Source organism: Bubalus kerabau, chromosome 17, assembly GCF_029407905.1.
Source record: "Bubalus kerabau isolate K-KA32 ecotype Philippines breed swamp buffalo chromosome 17, PCC_UOA_SB_1v2, whole genome shotgun sequence".
In the NCBI taxonomy this organism is placed as follows: domain Eukaryota; kingdom Metazoa; phylum Chordata; class Mammalia; order Artiodactyla; family Bovidae; genus Bubalus; species Bubalus kerabau.
In genome coordinates, this window is record NC_073640.1 from 7,771,339 (window position 1) to 7,785,455 (window position 14,117).

At 44.8% G+C, this 14,117-nt stretch overlaps 1 protein-coding gene across 1 annotated transcript in view; it reads right to left on the reverse strand.

The window, feature by feature from the left end:
- The window catches only part of ADAMTS18 (ADAM metallopeptidase with thrombospondin type 1 motif 18), a 147,157-nt gene that overhangs the window by 73,903 nt on the left and 59,137 nt on the right, over nucleotides 1-14,117 (reverse strand). The window contains exon 6 of the mRNA XM_055553528.1: nucleotides 2,284-2,566. Within this exon, the coding sequence (XP_055409503.1) occupies nucleotides 2,284-2,566 (283 nt within the window). The remainder of the gene's footprint in view (nucleotides 1-2,283; nucleotides 2,567-14,117) is intronic.

The window sequence follows — 14,117 nt, forward strand, 5'->3', positions numbered from 1 at the left end:
TTCTAGCTGGAAGAGTGGGTCAAGAAAAATCAGTATTGTGGGAAGAATCTTTAAAAACATAAAATGCTCATTTTATTTTATTGCTTAGAAACTGCAGACACAGACATTTTCCTTTGCTTCTGAATTCATTATCACACTTTGTATTGCTGTTCTTGTTCAGTCGCTAAGTCTTGTCTGACTCTTGGCAACTCCATAGGTTACAGCAGGCTAGGCTTCCCTGTCCTTCACTATCTCCCAGAATTTGCTCAGTGTCATGCCCATTGAGTTGGTGACGCTATCCAACCATCTCATCCTCTGCTGCCCCCTTCTCCTTTTTTTCTATATACAGGTTGTATATTATTTTCTAACTAAAGTTTACAAATATGTATCCTGTAGAATGCTGCCCACGTTCTTGTTTCATCAACACCAACTTTAATATAGTACAAAATAAGTGGTCAATAGGACTCTTTGACCCAATATTAATTTAGTTGCTGTGGAAACAGAATAGTCAGAAATGATATTTAAAATTATATTAAATGCTTTGTAATAGATAAGGTGCTGGCATGGATATTGGCCAGTGTCTGAGCAGAGACCTCAAAGTACCTGTTAGATTAGGCACCATCCTTTTAGTTAATGGACAGTGACAGATTCAAGGGAAGGAAAAACGCATTTGGAAAGCTCAGGACTGTATGTACTATAGATCCATTTAATACTATAACAACTGGTACAGTCATTATAGTGAAGTCAGCACTCCACAGAGAAAAATGAAATGATCAAATCATTTAGAGCTCAATTTAAAACCTCAACTGGCCATTTTGATAAATGACTCTGAGTTTCAGTTTCCTTATCCATGAAATGAGTATCGTATCTAATCATAAAGCTGCTTTAAAGATTAGCTTTTATATTTCATATCACGTATGTGTCATGGCCACTACGGATATCATCACTATCCTTAATACCACTAGTATTACAAATTCACGCCAAATAGATGTTCCTTAAAAAGGATATTTCAGTAATGCCAAATCCCCGAAACCAATTAAAGTGCTAGACACTGTCTTTCACGACCGCCAGTGATCACCCACTTCCTCTGCTCCTGGGTACCACCCAGCCACCCTGCCCAACTACGTAGTCACACGCTGCTCATGGCTCCGGAGACTGTGAAATGCGGCTGGTGCCACGGAAGGAATGGGATTTTTAATTTTGTTTCATTTTTATTCATTTTATTTTATATTTAAAAGACAGTATTTGATTCAGCTATTTAAAAAACTTCATATAGGGAACAATTTGACTGTGTAAGTCTACTTCTCACCTTTAAGTTTTATAAAATCTAGATACAGATTAAGCATTTCTGGTGTGAATTTACTGTCTGATTTGGAATTGCTCTAAGTGTAAAATAAATGGATTTCTAAAATTTAAAATGAAAAAAGAATATAAAATACATCATTTAAATTGGTACTTCATTGGTTATATTGATGACATACTGAGATGATATTTTGTATATATTGGGTTAAATAAAATATATCATTCATGCTAATTTACCTATTTAAGCATTTTTTAATGTGGCTATTAGAAAATTTTAAATTACATATGCGGCTGATGTTATATTTCTGTCAAACACTGCTGGTATGGAAAATGCAGTATGCCCAGGTCACAAGCCAAGTCCAAGGCTTCCTATGTTCCATCGCCACCTCCAATCAGGTGCCAATATTCTCGTTAACTGGGACGTCTGTTGAGTTAGTTCCTCAGTCATGCCTCACTCTCTGCAACCCCATGGACTGTAGCCCGCCAGGCTCTTCTGTCCATGGAATTCTCCAGGCAAGAATCCTGGAGTGGGTTGCCAATCCCTTCTCCAGGGCATCTTCCCGACCCAGGGATTGAACCTGTGTGTCTTGCATTGCAGGCAGATTCTTCACCATCTGAGCCACCAGGGAAGATTCAAATCTTCAAAAGGAATACCTAACCATACCTGGGAATTCGCCTCTGATCTCTCTCATCATTTGGAAGACTAGGTCCTTTTCTCATACAGAAAAGATACAGAAACTAAAATAATATTGGGACATACAATTAAAAAGATATTAAAAGAGGGGAAAAAATCTTTCCAGTTTAACTGAAAAAAAAAAAAAAAAAAAGGATCACCTAGTTTTTGTCTGACGGGGGTGATTTCTGGCTCATCTCCAAGATTAACTTCAGTGGGGCTGAGCATAGCCCAGTTTTAACCTGCAAAGTCAGCACACCCAGTGATGCTTGGGAAAACCCATTGAGGGCCCAGAGAGGAAGAGAACAAGAAAAGGTTTCCTTACATACATTTCTTGCGTCGTCCACAAAAATGCTGCTTTTGCAACCTTCCATGATGCTGTTCTCTCTCTGGACTCCAAGAGGTGTGGGGAGTGTGACTTGGGGGGTGACCCGCAGGGTTCCGGCCGGAGCTCAGGTAACCGTGGCAACGCTGGACCTTCTCCTCCACCGTCCTTTTGTACAGCACGTGAGGATGGTGGCCTGCGGGGGAGCTGTAGTTGTGTTCCTGGGCCAGGAGTTGAGGTAATGGCGAGATGAGGAATTCATTTTTTTGTGTCCTTATGAGGCCTGACTAAAAAGCCAAACACAAAGGAAACATTAGGGATTCCTTGCACCCCTGTTTTGCGTGTGGAGATTTTCAGCAACTCCTGTGTGCAGGCACCGCCCTAAGTACTGGGCACGGGCAGTATCATTTTATCTGCACCATGAGCAGCTGCCACTGTTATTACCCCCATTTCACAGGTGAGAAAACTGAGGCTAAGGCAGCAAGTAGGAAAGCTAGTATTGGTACCTAGAATTCTCTACTTAGTGGGGCAGCGCTGTTAACTTCTATTCTAGGCGTCTAATCTCGATGTTTGGGACTGAAGGGCTGAGTCATGTGACATTCTGGGATTCTCCATACTTAGGACAGGGCAGATACCATAGTCAACACTGGACATGGTGGTGTATTTAAAAACAGCCCCACCCTCCAAGAGCTTATGGTATAGACAGTAAAAACAAAGACATTCCATCTTGACTTCATAAGTGCTCAATAAAAGAACTAGCAAGGATGGGAGAGAGAGGAGTGAGTGACTCTTGGTTATCTTCAAGTGAAGGTCTGGGGAATCCGAAGGGTTACACCAACATGAGCAGACAGATGAGCTAAATCAGGAAGAAAGAGGAGACCGGGACAAGCCCATCCAATCACAATGTCACGTTCAAGTTCACAGCACAATATGTCTTTGTACCTGAAATTTCCGACACAATACACCCCTGCCTTTCCCCCCACATGCATTGTACTTTCTCTTCTCTGCATTTGTTCAGAATTTCCCTGATCCCCAGGCTCTGCTGCAAAAAGTGTGGTCTATGGACCAGCAGCCTCAGCCTCACCAGCACGCTGGTTAGAAATGTGGACTCTCAGGTCTCTCCCCAGACCTGCTGACTCAGAATGTATGTAGATCCCTGGGTGATTTGTCTGCCCATTAACACTTGAGAAGCACTGACACAGGCCAGCAGGGCTTCCCAGGGGGCACTAGCGGTAAAGAACCCACCTGCCGACGCAGGAGACATAAGAGACGTGGGTTTGATCCCTGGGTCAGGAAGATCCCCTGGAGGAGGGCATGGCAACCCACTCCAGTATTCTTGCCTGGAGAATCCCATGGACAGAGGAGCCTGGCGGGCTGCAGTTCATGGGATTGCAAAGAGTCAGACACGCCTGAAGCGACTTAGCACATATGAACACACGCATAACACAGGCCAGGAACTCTTAAACTCTGTTGAACATAGGAATGCCTGCAGATCTTAAATATGTGCACACACACACACACACAGGCTCACTCACTCCCAGGCGGAATTCCATCCTATCCAAGAGGGACTCTCTTGTGATTCATGCATCAGAATTTTTTAAACTGCCTCAATGGTTATCCCAACGTACAAATGAGTTTATGACCTAGATCCTATCTTCCTCAGGTGCAAAACAGAAATTTTCCTGCCCAGACCACCAAATAAGGGTAGATAAAGTAACCACTGCAGAAACCCTTTACACACTTTCAGTCTCAGTTTAGATGACTGACGATGACGCGTGATTGAATTAACCCACATTCACTGAGTGCCAGCGAGGTGCTACGCACTTGGGTAAGGGCTAACACACACCTGGGCAGGAAACACACACACACACACACGCAGAGCATGCGGCCTACTGGGGAGCCAGACGTAAATACTGAAGAATGGAAGGGGGTGCTGGGGTGAGGGCAGGTTACCAAGGGAATAGAGAGAGGTGTGGGGGCATCACCAGGGGTGTCCCCAGGCCTTACTATAACCCTCTGTTAGGATTCAGCTTCTCCCTCCTAAAAGGAGCCCTGGGATGTATGTGTGATCCTGATTTTCCTTTCAGTTTAGGAGTCTGCTGCCTTCTAAAAGACTGTCTCATGGGGACTTCCCTGGTGGTCCAGTGGCTAAGAGTCTGTACTTCCACTGCAGGGGCACAGGCTCGATCCCCGGTCAGAGACTAAGATCCCACCTGCCATGCAGTGCTGCCAGAAAGAAAAAAACAAATCCCCAAACACAACAAAACAAAAAGCCCCACCAACGAACAAAGAACAAAGACCGCCTTGTGGTCTGTAGTGCCAGCATGACGCTTTCCTTTGTTCAGCAGATACACACTGACTATCTAACTCATAGCCCAGATTCAGGCCTTGGCACAAAGAGAAGAGGCAGAAAGTCAGGAGACAGTCCACATTCACGCTCTCATGGAGATGATGGGACAAGTAATTGGCAACAAAAATTTGAGGAGGTAAAATCTCACGACCCCAGAAATCCTGCCCACCCGCTGTACCCTTCACTCGGGCTGGATCTCAGCGCAGTTCGCCCTCTCTGCCCAGCCCAGTGCCAAGCTGCAGACACGCTCATCCCTCATTTGGGCAAGCTATCACGTCTTCCAAATCCCCCTCGTCTTCTCCACTACAGTCCCCCGACACCGGCCAGCATCCTTGGCCAAGAGCATCAGCTCACACGTGCTGACATCCCTCTCAGACCTGATTCCCTTTCCCCGGGTCACAAACCCCTCCATTATCTGCCCCCTCTGGAGCCTGGCAGCTGGGTCTGCCCTCCTCTACTTCCTACCATTCTGAACAGGACACTTCTGTGACTTCTTGAATCAACAAATTATTTCACCTGAAGGGGTGAAAGCAGCATTTGCCACCCCCAAATGCACCTCCTGGGCAGAAGGATTAGCCTGAGCTGGTTAAACAGCAGACACCAGAGGAGCTCTGGGCAGCCAACAGATGGGAGCCTTTTCTGAAAGCATTTCCCCTCAAAGGGAAATCTCCATGTGTCAGGCCAGGGGTGGGGGCTCCCTGTTCTACCAGGAAGGAGAGTTTGAGTGTGACTCCAGAAACTTTTATCTACTGAGAAGGTTCCACTTTAAATGTGTGTGACAACCATACCCTTACTTACTGGGCTTTGCCTGACAGGCTCACGTAACTGCCACCTACTCAGTTCTTTCTTTGGTTTTTAGGTGTTTAAGGGGGGTGGCTTCGGTCTTCTGGGGGAATTATTCAGCTTTCCTGGGTCTCTCTCATGTACACAGGAGGTAGGTGAAGTGTTGGTCGCTCAGTCGTGTCTGATGCTTTACGACCCCATGGACTGTAGCCCATCAGACTCCTCTGTCCAAGGAATTCTCCAGGCAAATACTGGAGTGGGTTGCCATGCCCTTCTCCAAGGGATCTTCCCAACCCAGGGATTGAACCTGCGTCTCCTGCATTGCACGCAGATTCTTTACTGTCTGAGCCACCAGGGAAGCCTATATACATGTTATTAAACTTCTATCTGCCTGTTTCCTGTTACTCTGTCCTTTATTACAATGAGGGCAGGGTGAGGGTGTTGTTGGTCACAGCCAAGAACCTAGAGGGGTAAAGGGAAAATTCTTTTCATTGTCTACACACTCTTAATCAATTTTGCACATCCTTTTCCTATGCCCGGCCACCTTCTTCCCCCAGAGACTCACTGGTGTGGCCTTCTGGTGCTTTTTGCTTTTGTCTCAGATTAAACAACATCTTCCCAGAGAGACAGGAGTCAGCACCCTATTGAAAACTACCCTTCCCTACTTCCAGCTACGGTTCATGTGCTGTGCATCCATCTTCAATGAAGGAAACAAAGAAGATGCAACCTTCCTACCACCTTTGACAGAGTTTTAACAACCACACTGTATATGGGCATCCCTGGTGTACGCCACATATCATCAGTCAATAAATAAATGGCTATCAGCCCACAGACATGTGTGGAATAAGCAAACAAGTGACCTGAAAAATTTCAGAATGGAGCGGATGCTGAAGCTGAGCATGCCAACATCCTCCTCCCTTTCCAGTCAGGGAAACCAGAGCTAGAAAGTGACATGCTCAAATTCATAAACACCATGAACTCTTTCTCTATTACAGATGTTGTAAGCAGACTGATTATGGGTTTCCCAGAGAAAGAGAAACAGGCGTGGCTTTCTTGACATAAGAGAAGCCATTTTGGCCTAAGGCATTTTGTGATCTAAGCCCAGTCACCCTGCTTGCCCTTGAACAGGTCTTGGGAGTCAATGATCTTACAGGAATAAAGAAATGCAGGCAGTCAAACCATAGTGCAGTGACAACGCAGGGTCTTAGTTCCTCCTCAAGGGGTATGTGTAATTTTTATCTTTAAGGTCTACAGGATTGAAGGCCCCCACCCAGGTGCAGGATGGAATGATGACGTTGACCCTCTTGACTTCAATCATCTAAAGCATGGACCTTGGCCTCAGTTCTATACTGAATTCTTCTCTGCCCAAGCTCCCTCATGAATATGCATGTATTATTAGCTTCAAATTCTCCAGTTTTTGCTGTTCAGGGAAAGATCCCTGCAGAGAAGGCAATGGCACCCCACTCCAGTATTCTTGCCTGGAAAATCCCATGGACAGAGGAGCCTGGTAGGCTGCAGTCCATGGGGTCGCACAGAGTCGGACACAACTGAAGTGACTTAGCAGCAGCAGCAGCAGAAAAATCCCTGATGCTTTGGGAAAGATCCCTAGTGTGCTCCTTACTTGCTGCAAGTAATAATAAATCCTTCCTTCTCCCCATCTTCTCCCAGCGTGGCTGGGACTATTGGCTCGATAGCCACCAAGAGGCAAACCCAGTATTGGGGGAACAGTGTGAAGCCAGGAGCCCCCCTGTAACCCCTATTTAAACCTCAACGCCGCCTATGGGGCTCTCAGCTGGAAGTCCAGGTAGAATTCAGGCCCCCCCCTTCCCGAGCAGGGCCCTCACACCTAAGCCCCGGGGCCCAGTGCCCTCACCTCTCCAAGCTGCGTGAAGACAAAAGACCCCATTTACAGAGTGAACAGTTAAAGAGGAAAAAAAATATAGTGAACTATCCATGAAGGCCCTCCAGCCTTACTAACTTCCTGACTTGGTTCAACTCATATCAAAGGCTTAAGCCACTCAACTGCCTTAACTGGAGGAACCGGTTTGGAAGCTTTCTCTTTACTCCTTATTTCTTGAGAACTGTAGGCATCTCAAATGCAGAGTGACTTCTGTACTAAGAAAGCAATTTTTAAAAATGGCCTCTTATATTGGGACCAACACATGAGGCCCAAACAGCCCTCCATATTTAATCCAGCTTTGGGCAACAAGGACAAAACTCCAGAACGATTCTTTTTAACAAAACGAGGATTTTACAGAGCTGCATGTTAAGGAAGAAAAATGTTCCTTTTTGGGAGTTCAGTCTGATGGAAAATAATGGAGTCTAACCCAAAATACTTTTTATGGTTTAAAACATAAACCTAGCACCTCTAAGAGGAGCCAGCTATTTAACTACAGAATGTGTGAAGCATTTTGAGTGACTGAACACATGCGATGTTTTAGACAAAATGTGGCCTGGAAGACAAGACCCCTGGTCCCAACAGGCTTCCAATTAAATGGGCAGCGCAGGGGTAAAACAAGGGAAGATCATGAGCAAACATTCCGTTGTGTCAAGTGTGGAAGGAAAAAAGCCGGATTCTATGAGTGAAAGTGAAAGTCACTCAGTCGTGTCCGACTCTTTGCAACCACATGGACTCTACAGTCCATGGGATTCTCCAGGCCAGAATACTGGAGTGGGGAGCCTTTCCCTTCTCCAGGGGATCTTCCCAACCCAGGGATCGAGCTCGGGTCTCCTGCATTGCAGGCGGATTCTTTACCAGCTGAGTGACAAGGGAAGCCCATGATTCTATGAGAGAGATAAGATCAAAGAGTGAGAGGAGAGGAGAGACTGATTTTGGAAGTTTTAAAATATTTTTTAAAATTGAAATACAGTTGATGTACAATGCTTTGGGTGCATAGCAAAGTGATTCAGTAATATACATATGCATACACATGTACACACACACATATATATGCACATATGTATGTGTGTGTGTTCAGTTGCTCAGTCATGTCCAACACTTTGTGACCCTATGGACTGTAGCCTGCCAGACTCCTCTGTCTATGGAATTCCCCAGGCAAGAATACTGCAGTGGGTGGGTGTTCAGTCCTTGGACGAGGCATGGCAACCCACTCCAGTACTTTTGCCTGGAGAATCCTGTGGACAGAGGAGCCCGGCGGACTACAGTCCTTGGGTCGCAAAGAGTCGGATAGGACTGAAGTGAAAGCATGCACCCACAGTAAATATAAACATAAAATAATAGAGTCATGGCTTTTAAAAAAGAAAATTAGAGACTTGAGCGCATCTGAGGAATAGAGAGACAGACTCCAGGTGAAAAGCCGTGGAACTATTTCTGGTCCCGTGGCCAGAGATGAGTCGAAGTCTGATGACACTATGCTGAGAGCATATGGGCCCTAATAACTTCCTCAGTTCTCTGTAAAGTGCATCATTCTAAGAAACCGAAATAGAATTTTCTGCCATCTGCATCTACACACGCAGAGCTGGTTTAACAGACAACTGGGACAGGCCCTTACATGTGGACACATTTTGAAAAAAGAATGTGTGTTCAGGATTCCACATTACTGTCAAAGGGGAAAAAAATCTCCTATACTTTGGGACAAAAAAACCCCCAAGATAGTTATGTCAACAATAGTTATCTCATCCATTCATTGATATTAATATAAACATCAGCAGGACTCCAATACAAATACAATGTGGAAGGGGATTTATGCTTTCCAGATTCATATACACAGCAATCTTTCCTCAAAATCTGTGAAGCCCAGTCCACCAACATTTAATCAGATGCCATCAATGCGCTCACACTGCTCACAGCCTGGTGACAGGGGGCATGAAGCTAACAAGAGCCATGACACACAGTATTTTCAACCCGGTGAAGCGCCCTTTCCAGCTTTTATCTCCTGAGGAAGTTTACATACCTCTCAAGAACAAACCTCTCATTTCCCAAGTCCCAGATTTACAGAAGGAGAGTAATAGCATCTCCCTGGGCAGGTTTTTAGAGAATTAAGTGAGTTAACACTTTTAAAGTGCTAAAAGCAGTGCCTGGCACAGAAAACACTCAAAGTGTGTTTACTGTTACGATTATATTTGATCAGATGAGGGACGAGAGCCTTTTTCTAAGTGTGTATTGTAACTGTCCCCTTCAATGGGACCTGCAATCCTGGGAAGTGGTATCAGTGTTCCGTTATTGATAAAAACAACGAAAGGATTAAATGCACACATGCTCAAAAACGCGCTCAGTTTGAGTAAGTAGCCACGATCTGTGTTTCAGCATTTATAAATTAATCCAAGTGGTTTAATCACGATCAGTAGATACTCTCCCCGCCACCCTGTCTTCCTTTCCAGCCCCATCTGGAGGACTGTTTCACCGTTTCCTGCGTACCAGACACTCTGCAGAGCATTCTACCTGCAACAACTCATCAGACTCTCACAACAGTTCTGTCTGATGGGTGCTTTACCTCTCATATTCCAGGGCCCTCTGAGCACTCAACCTTTCCTCAGTCTTAAACACTCTTCCTATTTGTTGTTCTTTAGTCGCTTCCGTCGTGTCCGACTCTTTGCAACTCTATGGACTGTAGGCTGCCAGGCTGCTCTGTTCATGGGGTTTTCCAGGCAAGGGTACTGGACTGGGTTGCCGTGTGCTCCTCCAGGGGATCTTTAGGACCCAGGGATTGAAGCCATGTCTCCTGCATTGGCAGGGGGTTTTATTTACGACAGAGCCACCAAGGAAGCACACACATCCTATTAGGAGTCAGGAAAAGTTCCAGAAACACTGAATTGAAATGTACTAAGAGAGTACAACTTAAATGTTCACACACACACACACACACAGAGGTAAACAGGTAAAGTGACGGACATATAAACTTAATGGGGGGAACAACTACGGCACAGCTGTGGATGTCAGGGTATGTAGTGCTCAACTCTTTGGGAGAGGTAGACACAGATTAATAAGGAAAAGAAACCATATCTTCCCAGCCCTCAGACAGCTAATTATGCTCAGTCGTGTCTGACTCTTTGTGACCCTTTGGACTGTAGCCTGCCAGGCTCCTCCATCGATGGGATTTTCAGGCAAGAATACTGGACTGGGTTGCCACTTCCTCCTCCAGAGGATCTTCCTGACCCAGGAATCAAGCCCACGTCTCCTTCACCTCCTGCACTGCAGGCAGATTCTCTACCCCGAGCCATCGGGCAAGCCTATACGTTGACAACCGACAGGAAGGACGGATGACGAAGCCGCAAAGCCCTTACAAGCAGTGCGATCATGAAGATCAAGGCAGGAGCCATCTGATAGCCTCGCATCATGGGATCCTCTGTTCTGGCCCGCCCTCAAGAATCAGATCATTTCAAAGGAAGCGTAAGGAAGGATGCCATGTGGCAAGCACGTGACTGCTGCAACGGCTGTTGGGTAACTGTGAGGGTCCAAGTGGAGAGAGCTGGCACGTCTCGGTTTCATAGAAACCAGACTTGCAGCAAACTTCACATGGGACCATGCGGCCAGCCTTCCCCCACATCACCAGGGGCTTTGCTGCCGAGTCTGTTAGTAACAGTCCTCCTCCTTCACACATCACGTCCGCATCCTCTGGAAGACGAGGGAGGAGCATAGGCTAAATGTCTGGGAGGAGATGCTCAGAACTAACATCCAAGTTGTGTTTTTAATGGTAATTTCAGAATCCAAATCTGTGTTCCCAAGCTCAATACTCCATCTTCTTCGAACTGCACCCTACTGGCATTCACATTTCGGTTGCATTCACAATTCTCACAACATTGACCTCAGAGCTCCAGCTCAGTCGTGTTTCATCCCAGGTGGAGAGTTAAAGGAGTGGTCTCCTATTTCACCGCTCCGTTGGCAATCCCTATCCTCTGCTGCTCTGAAAACACTTTTCTCAAGCATCAGTTTGAAGAGGTTCACATTCAAGCTGTGTTATCACAAGATAAGTGCTGGAACAAGGAATGTGGGATTCACACCACTTTAGTCCAGCCCACTCTAAAGACCAAAGATGGACGGGTCATGGTGGAAAGCTCTGACAAAGCGTGGTCCACTGGAGAAGGGAACGGCAAACCACTTCAGTATTCTTGCCTGGAGAACCCCATGAACAGGATGAAAAGGCCAAAAGATAGGACACTGAAAGATGAACTCCCCAGGTTGGTAGGTGCCCAATATGCTGCTGGAGATCAGTGGAGAAATAAATCCAGAAAGAATGAAGGGATGGAGCTAAAGCAAAGCAACACCCAGTTATGGATGTGACTGGTGATGGAAGTAAAGTCCAATGCTGTAAAGAGCAATATTGCATAAGAACCTGGAATGTTAGGTCCATGAATCAAGGCAAATTGGAAGTGGTCAAACAGGAGATGGCAAGAGTGAACATTGACATTTTAGGAATCAGCAAACTAAAATGGACTGGAACGGGTGAATTTAACTCAGATGACCATTATATCTACTACTGTGGGCAGGAATCCCTTAGAAGAAATGGAGTAGTCATCATGGTCAACAAAAGAGTTCAAAATGCAGTACTTGGATGCAAACTCAAAAATGACAGAATGATCTCTGTTCATTTCTAAGGCAAACCATTCAATATCATGGTAATCCAAGTCTATGCCCCGACCAGTAATTCTGAAGAAGCTGAAGTTGAACAGTTCTATGAAGACCTAAAGACCTTCTAGAACTAACACCCAAAATATATGTCCTTTTCACTATAGGGGCCTGGAATGCAAAAGTGGGAAGTCAAGAGATACCTGGAGTAACAGGCAAATTTGGCCTTGGAATACGGAACGAAGCAGGGCAAAGGCTAATAGAGTTTTGCAAAGAGAACGGACTGGTCAGAGCAAACATCATCTTCAAACAACACAAGAGAAGACTCTACACATGGACATTACCAGATGGTCAATACCAAAATCAGATTGATTATATTCTTTGCAGCCAAAGATGGAGAAGCTCTATACAGTCAGCAAAAACAAGGCTGGGAGCTGACTGTGGCTCAAATCATGAATTCCTTATTGCCAAATTCAGACTTAAAGAAAAAAGGGAAAAGCACTAGACCATTCAGATATGACCTAAATCAAACAAACACCTTACAATTATACAATGGAAGTGAGAAACAGATTCAAGGGATTAGATCTGATAGACAGAGTGCCTGAAGAACTATGGATGGAGGTTCATGACATTGTACAGGAGACAGGGATTAAGACCATCCCCAAGAAAAAGAAATGCAAAAAGGCAAAATGGCTGTCTGAGGAGGCCTTACAAATAGCTGAGAAAAGAGGAGGAGTGAAAGGCAAAGAAGAAAGGAAAGATATACCCATTTGAATGCAGAGTTCCAAAGAATAGCAAGAAGAGACAAGAAAGCCTTTCTCAGTGATCAGTGCAAAGAAATAGAGGAAAACAATAGAATGGGAAAGACAAGAGATCTCTTCAAGAAAATTAGAGATACCAAGGGAACATTTCATGCAAAGATGTGCACAATAGAGGACAGAAGTGGTATAGAACTAACAGAAGCAGAAGATATTAAGAAGAGGTGGCAAGAATACACAGAAGAACTGTACAAAAAAGATCTTCATGACCCAGATAACCACAATGGTGTGATCACTCATGTAGAGCCAGACATCCTGGAATGGAAAGTCAAGTGGGCCTTATGAACAAAGCTAGTAGAGGTGATGGAATTCCAGTTAAGCTGTTTCAAATAAAAGATGATGCTGTGAAAGTGCTGCACTCAAGATGCCAACAAATTTGGAAAACTCAGCAGTGGCCACAGGACTGGAAAAGGTCCATTTTCATCCCAATCCCAAAGAAAGACAATGCCAGACAATGTTCAAACAATTGCACTCATCTCAAACACTAGAAAGGTAATGCTCAAAATTCTCCAAGCCGGGCTTCAACAGTATGTGAACCAAGAGCTTCCAGATGTTCAAGCTGGATTTAGAAAAGGCAGAGGAACCAGAGATTAAATTGCCAACATCCACTGGATCATCGAAAAAGCGAGAGTTCCAGAAAAACATCTACTTCTGCTTAACTGACTACGCCAAAGCCTTTGACTGTGTGGATCACAAAAAACTGGGGAAAATTCTTGAAGAGATGGGAATACCAGACCACCTGACTTGCCTCCTGAGAAATCTGTATGCAGGTCAAGAAGCAACAGTTAGAACTGGACATGGAACAAAAGACTGGTTCCAAATCAGGAAAGGAGTACGTCAAGGCTGTATATTGTTACCCTGCTTATTTAACTTATATGCACAGTACATCATGAGCAATGCTGGGCTGGATGAAGCACAAGGTGGAATCAAGATTGCCTGGAGAAATATCAATAACCTCAGACACCACACTTATGGCAGAAAGCAAAGAAGAACTAAAGAGCCTCTTGATAAAAGTGAAAGAGGAGAGTGAAAAAGTTGGCTTAAAACTCAACATTCAGAAAACTAAGATGATGGCATCTGGTCCATCACTTCATGGCAAATAGATGGGGAAACAGTGAGAGACTTTATTTTCTTGGGCTCCAAAATCACTGCAGATGGTGACTGAAGACATGAAATTAAAAGAGTGTGCTCCCTGGAAGAAAAATTATGACCAACCTAGACAGAATATTAAACAGCAGAGACATTACTTTGCCAACAAAGGTCCATCTAGTCAAAGCTATGGTTTTTCCAGCAGTCACGTATGGATGTGAGAGTTGGACCATAAAGAAAACTGAGCACTGAAGAATTAATGCTTTTCAACT